Raw genomic sequence first — 15168 nt, 5'->3', positions numbered from 1 at the left:
ATACAGGCTAAAATAGGGCTAAACTACTAATGAGTTACTGAATCCCATAAATGTGCATACAAATTACAGCAATAACAAATATAACACTAGAATATACGATAGCAATGTGATAGCAATGCATACAATGTAGGAAGCCAGTAATAATAAAATAAGATAAAATAAAATTAGAAACTGCAGTAAAAGGCAATGACTAGTCCATGATGGCCGCTGAGTAGAGAGAGAGGTCAGTCTAAAATGGCCGCCAGATAGGGGGTCTGGAGAGGCTAGTCCTTTTATGTTGTTATTGCTTGAGAGCAAGGAAGAGAGGTTCCAGGTTCCGTTTGAGCAAGCCCAGCTCCTAGCTAGATATGAGGTAGCGATCGTATCACAGGCGAAGGAAAGGTGACATGTGTACCAGTTACGGAGAGAGTGCCAAATACTATTAGAGATAGCCTAAGGAGTCCAGTTCTTAGTACATATGGTGCAACAGAATGACTAGCCAAGAAGGTGATCCGAGAGAGAGACTGTATCAAAATGGCCACCACATAGGGGGAGAAGAGACATTAGTCCTCTTTTTATTTTCATGCTTTGTAAGCAGTGAGATCAGTTTCGTTTCTCACACTGTGAGGGAGACTCCTCCCGATGGAACCTCGTGGGCACAGTAGGTGATTTATAGCCATACATTCTTGTTTTTCCGACCCCCGCCATTTTGTACAAGTACAATACAGTTGAGAACCAGGAAAATGCACATAAATACCTTCTTTTGTAATCAAAGACTGTGTCCGCTGCACGCTAATGTGCCTCCCCAGTGCCTGCAACTGATTTCCAAGCCGGCGTCCTCTGCTCCTCTCAGCCCTCCAGTCCGCTGGGGTTCCTTTACTGCGGGGCGGGCGGGAGAGGGGGGGGGGTGATGTCGTGGCCTCGTCCCGGTGTGCGACCGGCGTCTTCTGGGTGGGGGGGGTCGTTGCTTCAACTCGTGAGTGGAGGCGGGGTCCGGTGTTCGTCCTGGTACCGGCTATCCCGCGGTGCTCCGCTGCTGAGAGTGTTGTCCGTTGTTCCCTTGTTCCCCCGTAGCGGCCAGCATCTGCCAATTTCGAGAGGGGGGGGATGGGTCTGGTGCTCGATCCGCTTTGGTCCCGGTGCTGCTGGGGTGATCTGTTGCTTCCGCTACGCCGCGAAGAGAGTGTCTGGGGAGACCTCAGCCGTGGTGTCTGGAGTCCTCTGCTGTGGCGGTGCTAGCGCGGGACAATCCGCCGAGCCGACTCAGCAGGCTCCCCGGAGCTTCAGCTGCGCCGCGATGGGGTGTCTGGAGGCACGGGTCCAGTGGCAGGTTGCGATGGCTCCGCAGTCCGAGTGCCGGCTCAGCAGGTCTGGCCTCCTTCATCAGGTCAGACTCTGTCTCGGTGGGTGCGCGAGGGCTTGAATCCAGTGGCGGCTCAGCCGGTTCCCGCAGTTTCAGGCTCCGACCTCTGTGAGAGGACCCCTCGGGCAATCCAGGTTCGAGGCATGTGGGCTGCTAAATTCATATCTTAGCATTAGATCGCCGCCTAGTGTTGGGCTCGGATGATTGCACATTGTTGTCCTGGAAGAGTCTTCGAAGTATCCTGAGATAGGTGGCTCCTCCCCTGGACTACAGTGCGCATGGGCATCGGCTCCATCCCCAGATTGTTTTTTTCCGCCATTGGGTTCGGATGTGGTCTCGACGTCTTACTGTCGGAACCAAGTAAAACTAACTTTTAGCGGCCAAAAGGCCTCGATTTTCTTGCGTCGGTATTGTCTGCGCACGGTCTCGAGTCTTCCGTCTCTTGGAGCCGGAATAAGCGGAGTTTTCTTCGCTCTCTAAACTTTGAGGCCTTCTCATCGCGACACGACTGCAAGCCTTTTCGGACATGGAGCGGAGCCCGTTTAAGTACTGCCCGCTCTGTGGGTCCAAGTACCCACACATTGATCTACACCCCGTCTGTAACAAGTGCCTTTCGCCTGACCACGACGACGGAAAGTGCAAGGCCTGTGCACAGTTCCGATCAAAGAAAACTCTCAAGCTTCGGCGCGCGGTGCGCTTGGAAGCTAGGCAAGCGGCCCCGGATCCGGAGAACATCTTCGGCGACCAGGACGAAGAGGTCCAGGGTCACCATCTACAAATCTCCCCACCGGAGACGGAGGTCGAAGCGGATCCGGGAGACGACGACGGAGTCGCGGGTCAAGACCTCGAATACGTCGAAGAGGTAGGAGACGACGATGAGATTTATGGGGCCGCGGCAGACAGCTCGGGGGACGAGCTCTGCCCCGAAGGTTACGAAGATACCGACCGGGACACGGGATCGCCTGTCGGCCTTACCCAGGACCCGTTGCCGCAAGCCACAGCCCCGCCTTCAGGCCCGGCTACGGACTCACTTGCTGGGCACACTGTTTCGAAACCGAAACTGAAACCGTCGGGATCGACGACACCTAAAATGGCCGACCCGAAAACGAAACTGAAACCTAAGGACTCGAGTGTCCCTAAGATGGCTGCCGTGCCGGTGAAGAAAACGGTGCCCGTCACCCCATCGGCTCCGTCGACCTCCGGTCCGCAGAAGCCGAAGAAGTCTGTCGATTCCGATGCTGCAAAATCGAAACCGACGCCCGAGGAGGGGTCCTCCAAGAAAGATGGTCGGCACGGATCAGCGGCTACGACGCCGTCCAAGCCCGCCAAGGTCGGCTCCAAAGAGGCTACGCACAAGAAGTCTGCGCCCCAGCCTCAAGACTCGGCGGTGCCGAAGACGGGTTCCGCGCCCAAAGCGCACAAGGCCCACAAAGACGTCGGATCCGAGGGACCGATCAAAGCATCCTTGTCGGCGACGAAACCCACGGGGAGTGAACCGTCCCTCATTGCGGAGTCACTGCAGAGAATCAGGGAGAAAGCCTTTGCCCCATCGGCTCCGATACCATCGCCGCAGCCGCAAAAGGACACTCCGGCAAAGCCTTCTGGAAAACTCCTCTTTCTCTTGCCACCTAAGGAGGCGCCGAAAGCGTTTTCAACAAAATCGGCTCCGAAACAAGTTTCTTTGCCGGCTGACCCTCTTCCACGTCGGGTACTCGAATCGGAAGACGATTCAGAGCATTTCATCGACGCTGCAACAGGCAAGCTGACCCTCTATAAAAGGAAAATCACTTCGGAGCCAGTGGACTCCTACATCATCCCACTGAAGAAAAAGAGGGTGCCCCTTGACGCCTCAGGCCTCACGGAACCAATCCAGCCTCCTCCAAGACGGAGCCCTACTCCCTCCCCAGAGCACTCTGTGGGTGAGGGGTATGATGAGGATGAGCAGTACAATTTCCCTATCGATGAACCTGATGTACAACCGGATTCATACGATGACACTGGTGACCAGAACACCCAAGGTGTGGGCCAGGACCCGCAGCTCTTTAATGCACGTGCATCCCCGACTGAGGACTCAGCAGGCTTTCATGCACTACTTGAAAGGGCGGCAGCCAATCATGATGTGGACATGCATGCCGACCCAGTTGAGGAAGACTTCCTTTTCGACACCTTTGCCATCTCTGAAAGGACAGTAAAAACACTTCCTATGCTAAAAGGTGTCCTCAAACATGCTGGGGACATTTTTAAGGAGCCTACAAGAGCGAGAGTGGTCAACCCTCGCATTGAAAAGAAGTATAGGCCTGCACCTGCGGACCCCGCCTACATCCGGGGACAATTGCCACTGGACTCTCTTGTGGTTGCCAATGCCAGGAAACGTGCCAACTCCCAGACAACGGGTGAAGCTCCTCCCCCGGATAAAGAGTCCAAAGTGCTAGAGGCAGGGGGCAAAAGAGTAGCTGCACAGGCAGCAAACTTTTGGCGCATCGCCAATACACAAGCGCTCCTGGCGCGTTACGATAGGGCGCACTACGACACCCTAGAACAGGTTGTACAACACCTGCCTCCACAGTTCCAGGAAGCCACACAACTGCTCATTAACGAGGGGAAGCTCATCTCAAACGCAGCCATCAAGTGTGCGCTTGACGCTGCAGATACAGCTGCTAGGGCTGTCAACACTAGTGTTATGCTAAGACGACAGGCGTGGCTACGCATCTCAGGCTTTAAACCGGATATTCAGACAACAATTCTTAATCAGCCGGTCAATCCTGATAGTCTGTTTGGTCCAGATGTTGACACCACCCTAGAGAAAATAAAGAAGGACACGGAAACTGCTAAATCCATGGGGGCCCTGCAGTCACAACAGTTTCGTGGCAGCAATTTTCGTCGCTCAGGCGCACGTGGGGTCACCAGAGGACAAATGGGTCAACAATCCCAGTTCTCGAAAGGTGGGGCACAATCCTCTTTCACAAAACAGAACAAGGGAGGTTACAGGAATAACAGCAACTGAGGTCGCGGCAGAGGAAACAACAACCCCCGCTCCTCTACTCCAAGCAAACAGTGACTCTCTGTCACTGCCCCCCGACCACCTAACACCTGTCGGGGGGAGACTGCAGCAGTTCCTGCCCGTCTGGAAAAACATCACCACAGACAGGTGGGTGCGACAACTAGTCCAGTATGGTTATTGCCTAGAATTAAAGTCCACTCCACCCAACATCCCGCCAAGGCAAAGGCCTATGTCCGCAGAGCACTTGCTCTTATTGCAGCAGGAAGTAGTGGTGATGCTGCAAAAGGGAGCAATCGAGCAAGTGCCGGTGGGAGAGGAAGGAACAGGGGTATATTCCCTGTACTTCCTTATTCCAAAGAAGGACGGATCTCTCAGGCCCATTCTAGATCTACGCCCCCTCAACCTGTACATACTATCAGAACATTTCCACATGCTTACGCTGCAACAGATTCTTCCCTTGCTAAACCAAGGGGACTTCTTAGCAACCTTGGATCTCAAGGATGCGTATTTCCATATTCCACTACACCCGTCACACAGAAAATACCTCAGGTTCACTATTCAAGGAAAACACTACCAGTTCAAGGTCCTACCCTTCGGAGTCACAACAGCCCCGAGGGTGTTCACCAAGTGTCTGGCGACAGTAGCGGCGCACCTCAGGAGGCAGAACATCCATGTCTACCCCTACCTAGACGACTGGCTCGTACAAGCCAAGTCAGAGCAGCAGTGCGCCGCGGACATGTCAACTACAATTCACCTTCTTCACGATCTGGGTTTCTCCCTAAACTACCCAAAATCGCACCTTCAGCCGGCACATGTCCGGCAGTTCCTAGGTGCAACGATCAACACCCTGACGGCCATGGCTCAGCCAAACCAAGTCAGGATAGACAGCATGCAGGCCCTGATCCAAAGGTTCAGGCCACAACACTCGCTGCCAGCGAGAGTGTTCATGCAGTTGATAGGCATGATGGCCTCCTGCATCTTCATAGTCCCTCACGCACGTCTACACATGCGCCCGCTCCAGGAGTGCTTAGCGAATCAGTGGACACAGGCTCGTGGCCAATTGACAGACCTAGTGTTGGTTACCAGTCGGGCATACGACTCTCTGCATTGGTGGACTCCACACAACCTTTGCAAGGGCCGACTGTTCCAAGAGCCTGTGCCGCAGATTGTCCTGACAACGGACGCGTCTCTCCAGGGATGGGGAGCTCATGTGCTCGACTTCACGGTGCAGGGACTATGGACAACGCAACAACAGAAGATGCACATCAACTATCTGGAACTGATGGCAATCTTCATGGCGCTCAAGTCCTTCATTGTACATCTGTGCAACAAGGTCGTGCTAGTCCGGATGGACAACATGACCGCGATGTACTACATCCAAAAGCAGGGAGGCACCCACTCGCCACAGCTGTCTCACCTGGCTCAGAGCATGTGGAAGTGGGCCATTCAGAGGAACATTTTCCTCATGGCAGAACACCTCCCAGGGAAGGACAATCAGATGGCGGATCTGCTCAGCAGGTACAGCCATCAAATGCACGAGTGGGAGTTACACCCATCTGTCCTCCACCAGTACTTCCAGCAGTGGGGTCATCCGGAGATAGACCTGTTTGCCACAAAAGAGAACGCAAAATGCCAACACTTTGCCGCCAGGTTCCCTCACCCACAGTCGCAGGGAAATGCGATATGGATGAACTGGTCAGGCAAATTTGCGTACGCTTTTCCGCCAGCCCCCCTAATACCGCTGGTCGCAAGAAAGCTAAGGCAACACGAGATGACCCTCATCCTAGTTGCTCCAACGTGGGCGCGCCAGGCTTGGTACACCACGTTCCTCGAACTCTCAGTGGTACCGCATCAAAGACTGCGCCTCACGCCCAGTCTTTTGACGCAGAACCATGGAGAAATTCAGCATCCAGATCCGCAACAGCTCAACCTGGCGATCTGGCTCCTGAAGTCCTAGAGTTTGGGTACCTTAACCTACCTCCAGAATGCATGAGCATCATCAAGGAGGCGAGGAAACCAACTACTAGAGCATGCTATGCTGCTAAGTGGAAGCGTTTTGTCATCTACTGTACATCTAATGACATCAACCCACTAGATGCATCTATCCCCAACATCATCTGCTATCTGTTGCATCTCTACAGGTGCAATCTGGCGTACACTTCCATTCGGATACATCTATCCGCCATAGCGGCTTATCTTCAGAACAGGCAGCACCTCTCTGTCTTCAGAGTGCCCGCCATTAAAGCCTTCGTTGAAGGTCTGAAAAGAGTCATTCCCCCAAGGACACCACCAGCTCCGGTGTGGAACCTCAACGTCGTTCTCACCAGACTGATGGGACCACCATTTGAGCCACTGCACTCATGTGAGCTTCAATTCCTTACGTGGAAAGTGGCTTTTCTTATAGCTATTACGTCTCTGAGGCGTGTCAGTGAGCTGCAAGCGCTCACAATACAAGAGCCATTCATTCAAATTCACCCAAATAGGGTAGTGCTACGCACTAACCCTAAATTCCTTCCTAAGGTGGTGTCACAGTTTCATCTAAACCAGACCATTGACTTACCAGCATTCTTTCAAAACCCGCAAACGGTGGCGGAAAGGATGCTCCATACATTAGATGTACGAAGGGCGTTGATGTACTACATAGACAGAACACAACACTTTCGAAAGACAAAACAACTCTTTGTTGCCTTCGCACCACAACACAAAGGCAACCCAATCTCCAAGGCAGGGATAGCCAGGTGGATTGTTAAGTGCATCCAGATATGTTATCAAAAAGCAAAGCGCACTTTAACAATACCCCCCAGAGCGCACTCCACACGCAAACTGGGGGCATCCATGGCTTTCCTGGGGAACATTCCTTTAGAGGACATTTGCAGAGCAGCCACGTGGGTCACACCACACACCTTCACAAAACACTACTGTGTTGATGTGCATTCCAAACAGCAAGCTGCTGTAGGACAGGCTGTTCTCAAAACACTTTTTCAGGTTTCTGCAGCTGGCACGGGCAACCGCCGCTAATGGAGGGACTGCTATGTATTCTATGCTAAGATATGAATTTAGCAGCCCACATGCCTCGAACTGAATATGCTACTTACCAGTATGCATCTGTTCTTGGCATGTAGGGCTGCTAACATTCATATCGCCCGCCCTCCTCCCCGGTGCCTGTCGCAGCTGCAGATATACTATTGTATTTACTCATTAGCATGGACATCCTTTACACTTTTCACTCCATCTTCTGCCACAATGGCGAAAAACAATCTGGGGATGGAGCCGATGCCCATGCGCACTGTAGTCCAGGGGAGGAGCCACCTATCTCAGGATACTTCGAAGACTCTTCCAGGACAACAATGTGCAATCATCCGAGCCCAACACTAGGCGGCGATCTAATGCTAAGATATGAATGTTAGCAGCCCTACATGCCAAGAACAGATGCATACTGGTAAGTAGCATATTCATTACTTGCCAATCCTGTTACTTTTGCTCCAGTTACTTTTCTGCTACAAGTTCCGGCCAGCTGGTATGTGCTAAACAGGGATAAAGCCCAGAATAGAATCCCCAGCACCAGGAGCTCTTCACGGGAGCTCCTGCCAGGCGGCCATCTTCTTCCTTCATCTTTTCAACAGTGGTTCTCTAGACTGTTAGCTATATTTAACTTGGAAATGGCTATATATAAAAGAAAAGGTAGGATACGGAGGGCCAGGGGATTGAAAATCTGGAATCCCTTAATTGAGTGGTCCCAACTCCAAGGTAATTCCTTGTAATATAAAGCTATACTTAGCGCGATTGAAAAACTGTAAAAATTTAATTTGTTATGATTATAAATCGTTTTGGTTGTTTGATTGACTTATTTAGATAGTAATGTATGATTTACGAATTCTAATTTCCTAATTTTCTCTGTGTTTATATGTGAAGTATTCTCTGTTGAACCTGTCTGACTTGGGGGGGAGGGTTCTGTAACTAAAAAATTAAATAAAGATATTTAAAAAAAAAAAAAGAAGAGCAGTACAGGAGCAGTGCATGGGCTGTACAGGAGCAGTAGAAGAGCAGTACAGGAGCACTGCAAGAGCAGTGCAGGATCACTACAAAAACACTACAGGAGCACTGCAAGGGCCGTACAGGAGCATTAGACGAGCAGTACAGGAGCACTGCGAGAGCAGTGCAAGAGCAGTACAGGAGCAGTGCAAGAGCAGTACAGGAGCACTAGAAGAGCAGTACAGGAGCACTGGAAGAGCCGCACAGGAGCTGTGTAAGGGCAGTACAGGAGCAGTAGAAGAGCAGTACAGGAGCACTGCAAGAGCAGTGCAGGAGCACTACAAAAACACTACAGGAGCACTGCAAGAGCCGTACAGGAGCACTGCAAGAGCCGAACAGGAGTACTGCAAGAGCAGTAAAGGAGCACTACAAAAACGACTCCCCCCTTTCATCCCGCGTTCACCTACAGAGCTGCCAGGGTGCCCCTCTGCGCACATTCGTGCATCTTATAGTGTGGACAATTCTAGTCAGTGACGTGCCCTGTGTCTTGCAGCAGTACAATGCGAAAACACTGCAACAAGTAAAACAAAACACCCCCCTGTAAGGGCGGCGAGTGAACACACCAGAAAAGATCCCATGATCGACGACAAAGGGCGGCTAGTGTAGGTGGGTTATTGGGCGGCTGTGTGGAGCAGGATAAAAATACATTCCAGGTCGCCGCTAAGTGATGTAAACATAAATGTATACAAAGCGTCTAGAGAGGTGAAGGCGGCTGTGTGCTGCGTAACAATCACGCTCCAATATTCTTTGAACTTTTCTTTTGTTAACTAAGAAGATGAGAAATGCTCATTTAACAAAAGAGATTTGCGCTTGCCATAGTTTGGGCACTCGCAATCCCACCAGGCACTCGTGTGTGGCTTTTAACAGCAGATCATACTAGAAAAAGAAGGTGGTTGCACCGCAATTTCTTCTTCTCCAGGGATATTTATCACTAAGACTTTTTCCAGAACTTCGGAGGTCTACAGAATGCCACGCAGGTCTTTATGAAGCACTTAAAGGGCGGCCCATTAAATCACTCCATGCAAGTGCACACCATAATAGTCCTACAAAGAAGCTTTGGGATATTTACAGAACCAACAAGTCACCCTTGTCGCCTTTTTGCATCTTTCTCCCATGCAATATGACCGGAAGTAACAAGACCTGTGGCAGCCGACGAAGTAACACGTTCCAGCTCTTTACATGGATGCACACCAACTTGTTGACTTGAACGCACAAGTGAGATTGCGTCAGAGACGTGGAAACTGACCCAGCCCCCTCTTTGAATTCTGCGTGACTGTTGGTGTGCACGGACTGTTTAATTTCACGAGAGTCTTCGACCAATAGCCAGAAAGAAACCCTAACCCCTAATTCCAAAAGCAAACCCATGAGAAGATAGAAGAGCGGAGGGCAACACTGCCAGGTGCAAAGTGACGCACGACCCTCGAACAAGTACCAGAACCACACCTGGAGTCTGGCCGGATTCGGAATCAAAGACGCAAACATTTCATTATAAAAGACGCAAACATTTAATTAAAAAAAAAAGTGGATTGGAGAACAATTCAGTAAAAAACACGACTAACCATGCCAAACAAGCGCTCGCCATGACACAGCCTTTTGTCTGTTAGCCCCATCCTTTTCAGACTAGGGGCCCGGACTTCCTGCTGGCATATAAGGTTCCTTATTTTCTTTTTGGGGCCATCTGGACCCATAAAGAAGATAAGAAACCTTTTATTTCAGCAGTATGTAAAGGAACCCAATCTGAAAAGGACGGGGCTTAAAGATTAAGAAGCCATCACTAGGACCTCTTCTCCAATGGCTGGCCACCGTTTAGGAGGCCAGCCAATGGAGAAGAGAGGCGGGGCTTAACCTTGCTAGTGATATTCTCTCTATCTCATTAAATCTTGCCAGCGAGACTGCGCATGTGCGCAGCCTACGCTAGCCGAGACCTAAAAAAGACACAAGTCATCTTTCATCAACCTTAGTGGCACGCTTCATCATTAGGGAAGCTCCTCATTGACACCCTAGGAATGAGGGGTTGAATGCTTTCAGAAGCACTTTGCAGATTTTTGTATTTGTTCATTATGAATGAGAGTAAGATTGTCTTCAGGTTGCCCTATTTGCTATGATAAGACAAAAAATCTGAAGGTGACTGTAGCAATTGTCCATGGTTCCGCATTCTCCTGATCTAAGTGTTTAAACCGATCTCAGCTCTGGACAGGGTCACCAGTTTTCGTCAGGACCCATTTCAAGCCCCTTGTCTTAAGTAGTCAGTACCTAAAGCACATATATTGTGATATAAACACCATCGTACAAAAGGTGGGCGCTAGGCCTCCGTCATTCATCCCATGCGTGCATGCTGTCATGTTGGGGCCTTACGAAAATGCTCATAGTTACAGTAGTGAGCCTTGATGTTGTCCCTATAATAAAATAAGAAGATATAAGCAAGTCGCAAACACATAAGGCACTTGTAATTTAAAATAATGCTTTTTACTGTGCACTGCGTGAAGCCCTACTGCAAACTCATCTTCCACGAAAATGGGCACTGCACAATCACCCCACTTGTAAAATTGGTGGCATTTTGATAAAGCCCTCTTAATGATAGAACATGCTGTGTACTTTAAACCTGTATAATTAAGATGGGACCATCTTGTTTGTCGTGTTTTGATAGTAGTTCTATTTTTTGCATTCAGGTTGCTCTCAGTGAGAAGTTGTATCATCTTCTTAATAACCTCCGAAGGACAAGCCAGCTCCAGTGAATCCAGGATGACCAGCTCCATCTGTGACAACTACACCAGCCTGCCTGTTTGTTGAAAAGTGGTTTTCAGACTTTGTGAATGGCCGGTTTCTCTTCACCAACAAAAAGCTCTTCAAGTGTCTCATTTCAGAATGACTGCAGCACCAGGAGGGTCAAGAGTACAAATCGAAGATAAGAATAAACATGTGACCTTTTAAAGACTTTTACAGATTTTCCAGAAACAAAGCTATTTTATTCACTGCCCATAAATATGAAATCCATAAACATTTCTGCTTCACTCCTATGGTCTGGTTACCGGTTGAGAAGATTGGGCCTGATATATATATATATATATATATATATATATATATATATATATATATATATATATATAATTTCTCACTAGAAGAAAAGGCAAGAAAAAAAGGTAATTGAAGAAAAGAAAGAACAACTCTTCAAATAAAAAATACATAATCCTTGCATTTTGTACAAACTATACATACAATAAAATGCATTTAAAATATGCCTGATGTACATTTAAAGTCTGAAAAGGGTAATCATTATTACAAGTGATTTCAGTTAGAATTATACGGTTGAACAATTCCTATTTTTCAGTTTAGAATGCAAATGGATAAACCCAGTCACTTTCCCAACTAAGCTATCAGTAGGTGAAAGAAGCCAAAACATATAGACCCCGTCAATTTACAAAGAGAATATCAGTAGATGAGCTCAGCCAACACGTTTCTCAGCGTCTTGCCGCTTTATCAGGGCTTTGTCTTGTTAATATGTGGAAGGTTTCCTTCCATTCTGTAAACAAATGTCTGCTGTCATAAGACGATGATTCAAAGTGTAGATTCGATTTGGAGTCCTATTCCCATGATATTATGGAAGATGATGTGCATGTTAGAAAGATTAAGAATTTGTATTTTCACATAGAGATGAGTTATAGAAATTGGGATTTTATAAACCAGCAGACTTTGTTTGCAGAATAGAACGAAACTATCAACAATTTAAAGAGTTGATGGAGTTCGGATGAAGCAGCAGGAAACCACGAAACGTGTTGGCTAGGCTCACCTCCTGTCACTTTTATTGTAAATTGACTGATTTTATATATAATGGCTCAGTTCATCTACTGATAGCTCTGCTTTGCAGTGACTGGGTTTATCCATTTGCATTCTGAAGTGAAAAATAGGATTTGTTCAGTTGTATAATTCTAACTCAAATCACTTGGGTACAGATTAACTTTTTCTCAGACTTCAAATGTACTTCAGGCATATGTTAAAGAGATTGTTTTTATTGTCTAGGTGTGCTAACAATTGAGAAAAGTCTCAGAAGTATTTGGGTGAGTTTTCTTTTGTCTAGTGTGGGCCTTTGGATCAACTGATAAGATGCTGTAAGAGGAAAGCCATTATCATTTGCAATGTTTCATTTATGAAGTTTAGTTTGATGGTCACATGTGCCTACTTCATCAAAGGCTCAGTTTGAAGTATTTTTTTACTATGGTTTTTAATAATTGGGTGGGGGAATCTTTCTTTATTGATATTTTTTGTCTTCCACAACCTACAACTTCAATAAGGAGAGCAAATATAATTGAGTCGGAAAAATGATAGCAATAAACCTGTGGGAAACGAAGTTAATTTAAATCTGCCTTGTTATAGAGGTACATTTCAAATCACATTTCACTCAAATGTTAGCAGAATCTTGTGATCTCGCCCCTCTCTACCTCATGTGCTCTTGATTCTCCCATGTAATTTCATCCTTGCGTTACGGACCACAGTAGTATCAGGAGAGTAACTCAGAGAAGGCTCTAGGTTCTTCAAGAGAGAGAAGGGCCTATTAGAAGACTGTTATTTACCTTGGAAGTGGTCCCAATTAGATGGGGGTGGGGGGGGTGCACAACTGTTGCAAAATGAAACATGAAACTTTTAAAAGAAAGTCAATAAAGTATGTACAAATAAAGAAGCAAAACTGAAAAGTTGAAACCTTCTATATTTGATTGTGACATAAAACTTAATCTTTAAATACTTAGGCATTTGTTTGGTGTATTATTGTTTTTGTGATTTTGAGGTTCAAATCACAAAAATTGCTTTGGCCGGGTGTCCCTGGCTTCGAAAAATTTCTCAGTGGGAGTCCCCGGATTCCAGTAAAGATTCAGTGGGATCCGTAGAATTCAAAAGGTGAAGAACCACTGATGTAGAGACTGCCTGTAGATCATTACTAGTAAAGTTATGTTGGAAGTGTGGTGTGTGTTTGTTTATGTATTGGAGTACATGCAGCTGCATATACTACTGTAGAGCTGCTGAGTGTAGAACATAAATGTTGTGCCTTCTCACGTGCTAATGCTCCATCTTGGGTCAATGAGTGCATGCTACAGGTGAGTATGCTATTGATCTTTATTGGAACGTTTCCATACCCTTTGAGAGGCGTAAAGCACTTTGCAGATAGGCACGTAAGTACCTACTCTGCTTTTGTTACGCATTGTTGATAGAAACTTGTTTATATAGTGGTCTTTGTGGGAAGAGTTTTAGTGTAGCGTCTAAGACTTTGAGGGGTGCTCCCTAGTTGGCTGCATTAAATTTGTAGCTGCGCTGAAGCACGACATGTAGCAAAAGGATGCGTGAAGGACATTCACATTTATACGTACCCACTATAATTTCTGTACCAATATTATGATTTTTTACTACTGGGTCTGTGAAGGACTGGACTGGTTTCATCCAGAATCACCACCAGTAAACCTTTGTTTGTGCGTCTACCCAGACATAGATAAGGCGAAACACAAGAACAATTGGAGACCGCACAGCCGTAGGTGGAATTTGCACCAGAATGATTGTTGGAATATTGTTTGACATCTATCGTTCCTTGAAATCATTTACAAAAATAACACTCGATTGGAGTAAATAATAGAAAATCGACCCCAAGTTATTTATGTAAACAATATTTGGTACACAATATTTGCTCTTGGACGATATTTAAATCGAATCTATTAAGTACAGCCAGTGACTCTGTGAGGGTGCGTATAAGTAGAGCAGGCACGTCTGTAATAGAAGACCACACACTGGGAGGTTCCTTAGGGTCCACCAAGATGGCAACTCGGTATGTCAATAAGACAACCGGGCTAGCTTTATCCAGGGTCAAAAAAGTGTACCCATGGATGACCGCTTACTCCACAGAAGGTGGTTTAAGGGGTCTATTCCGTGGAGATAAGGGACAACACAAGAATAATAATCTTTGGGGGTCTACCCAGACGCAGAGCGGCAAAAAGCAATCGGAGTCAAAAGAATAGTGCTCTATGGGGCCAACCCATCAATTCTCATGTATGATGCAGGATGCGGGGCAGGGATGTTGAAGAATAGAGTCAACAGTTCACATGTGACTAACATGGTGCTTCAGAAGGGGGTAGAGGGTGGCCGCGAGCGGCTGGAGACCACTAGCTTTTACCTGTAAAAAGAACAGCAGCCTGTGAGGTGCACCATTGCTAAAAGTTTTGGGGACTGGGTAGACTTCAAGACTAGCAGAAGCTGTAGACAGCCTCCCCTTCAGCGATACATACATACAGGCCTGTGCTACTACGTTATAGCCGTGCTCGCGCCATCACAGTTAAGATAAATCATGGGATAGGGCAGAAACCATGCGGTGGCCTGGCTAGCACAGTTTTCCAAGACATGCAGAGGATTCGGGTCCCAACATTACCATTCCTGATGACTGCCTCCTCCTAGGTAGGCTGAAGCAGTCATCATATGTCATATACTCTGAATACATTTCAATGAATTTGAGTACCATGTCAATTTATCATGTGAATAAATAACCTATGCAACCATTCTGTGTTACCTTTTTATTACTGTGCGCTACCAGTTCCTTCACTGTATTTGTTTTAGGCTGCACTGACAATGCAGCCCTGCCATTTTACACATTGTACGCATTTACCACACCTTGCATTTTATGAAATAAAAGTACTAGTAAATAGAACAAATACTGAAAGATCATTAGGCCATTTCTCTGGGGCATTTGGGGGGTTTCCGGGCAGTTAAGCAATATTGCGACAAGTATCATTGTCTTTGGAAACAACATTCACCTCAAAAC

At 47.4% G+C, this 15168-nt stretch overlaps 1 protein-coding gene across 2 annotated transcripts in view; it reads left to right on the top strand.

The window, feature by feature from the left end:
* Positions 1–14905, top strand: part of NAPRT (nicotinate phosphoribosyltransferase) — a 367006-nt gene extending 352101 nt beyond the window's left edge. The window contains exons 13-14 of one of the 2 annotated variants that reach the window (XR_013610448.1): positions 11045–11702; positions 12241–13116. Coding sequence is in view for 1 of the 2 variants with exons in the window: in XM_078686638.1 (XP_078542764.1) it covers positions 11045–11110 (66 nt within the window). In the remaining variant the exon portion in view is untranslated. Of the gene's footprint in view, positions 1–11044 lie in introns of both variants that reach the window. The other variant, XM_078686638.1, reaches the window with a different exon arrangement.
* The last annotated feature ends 263 nt before the right edge of the window (positions 14906–15168 follow it).

This window comes from Lissotriton helveticus, chromosome 4_1 (genome assembly GCF_964261635.1).
Source record: "Lissotriton helveticus chromosome 4_1, aLisHel1.1, whole genome shotgun sequence".
Lineage (NCBI taxonomy): Eukaryota > Metazoa > Chordata > Amphibia > Caudata > Salamandridae > Lissotriton > Lissotriton helveticus.
This window is presented reverse-complemented; position numbering and strand designations above follow the sequence as displayed.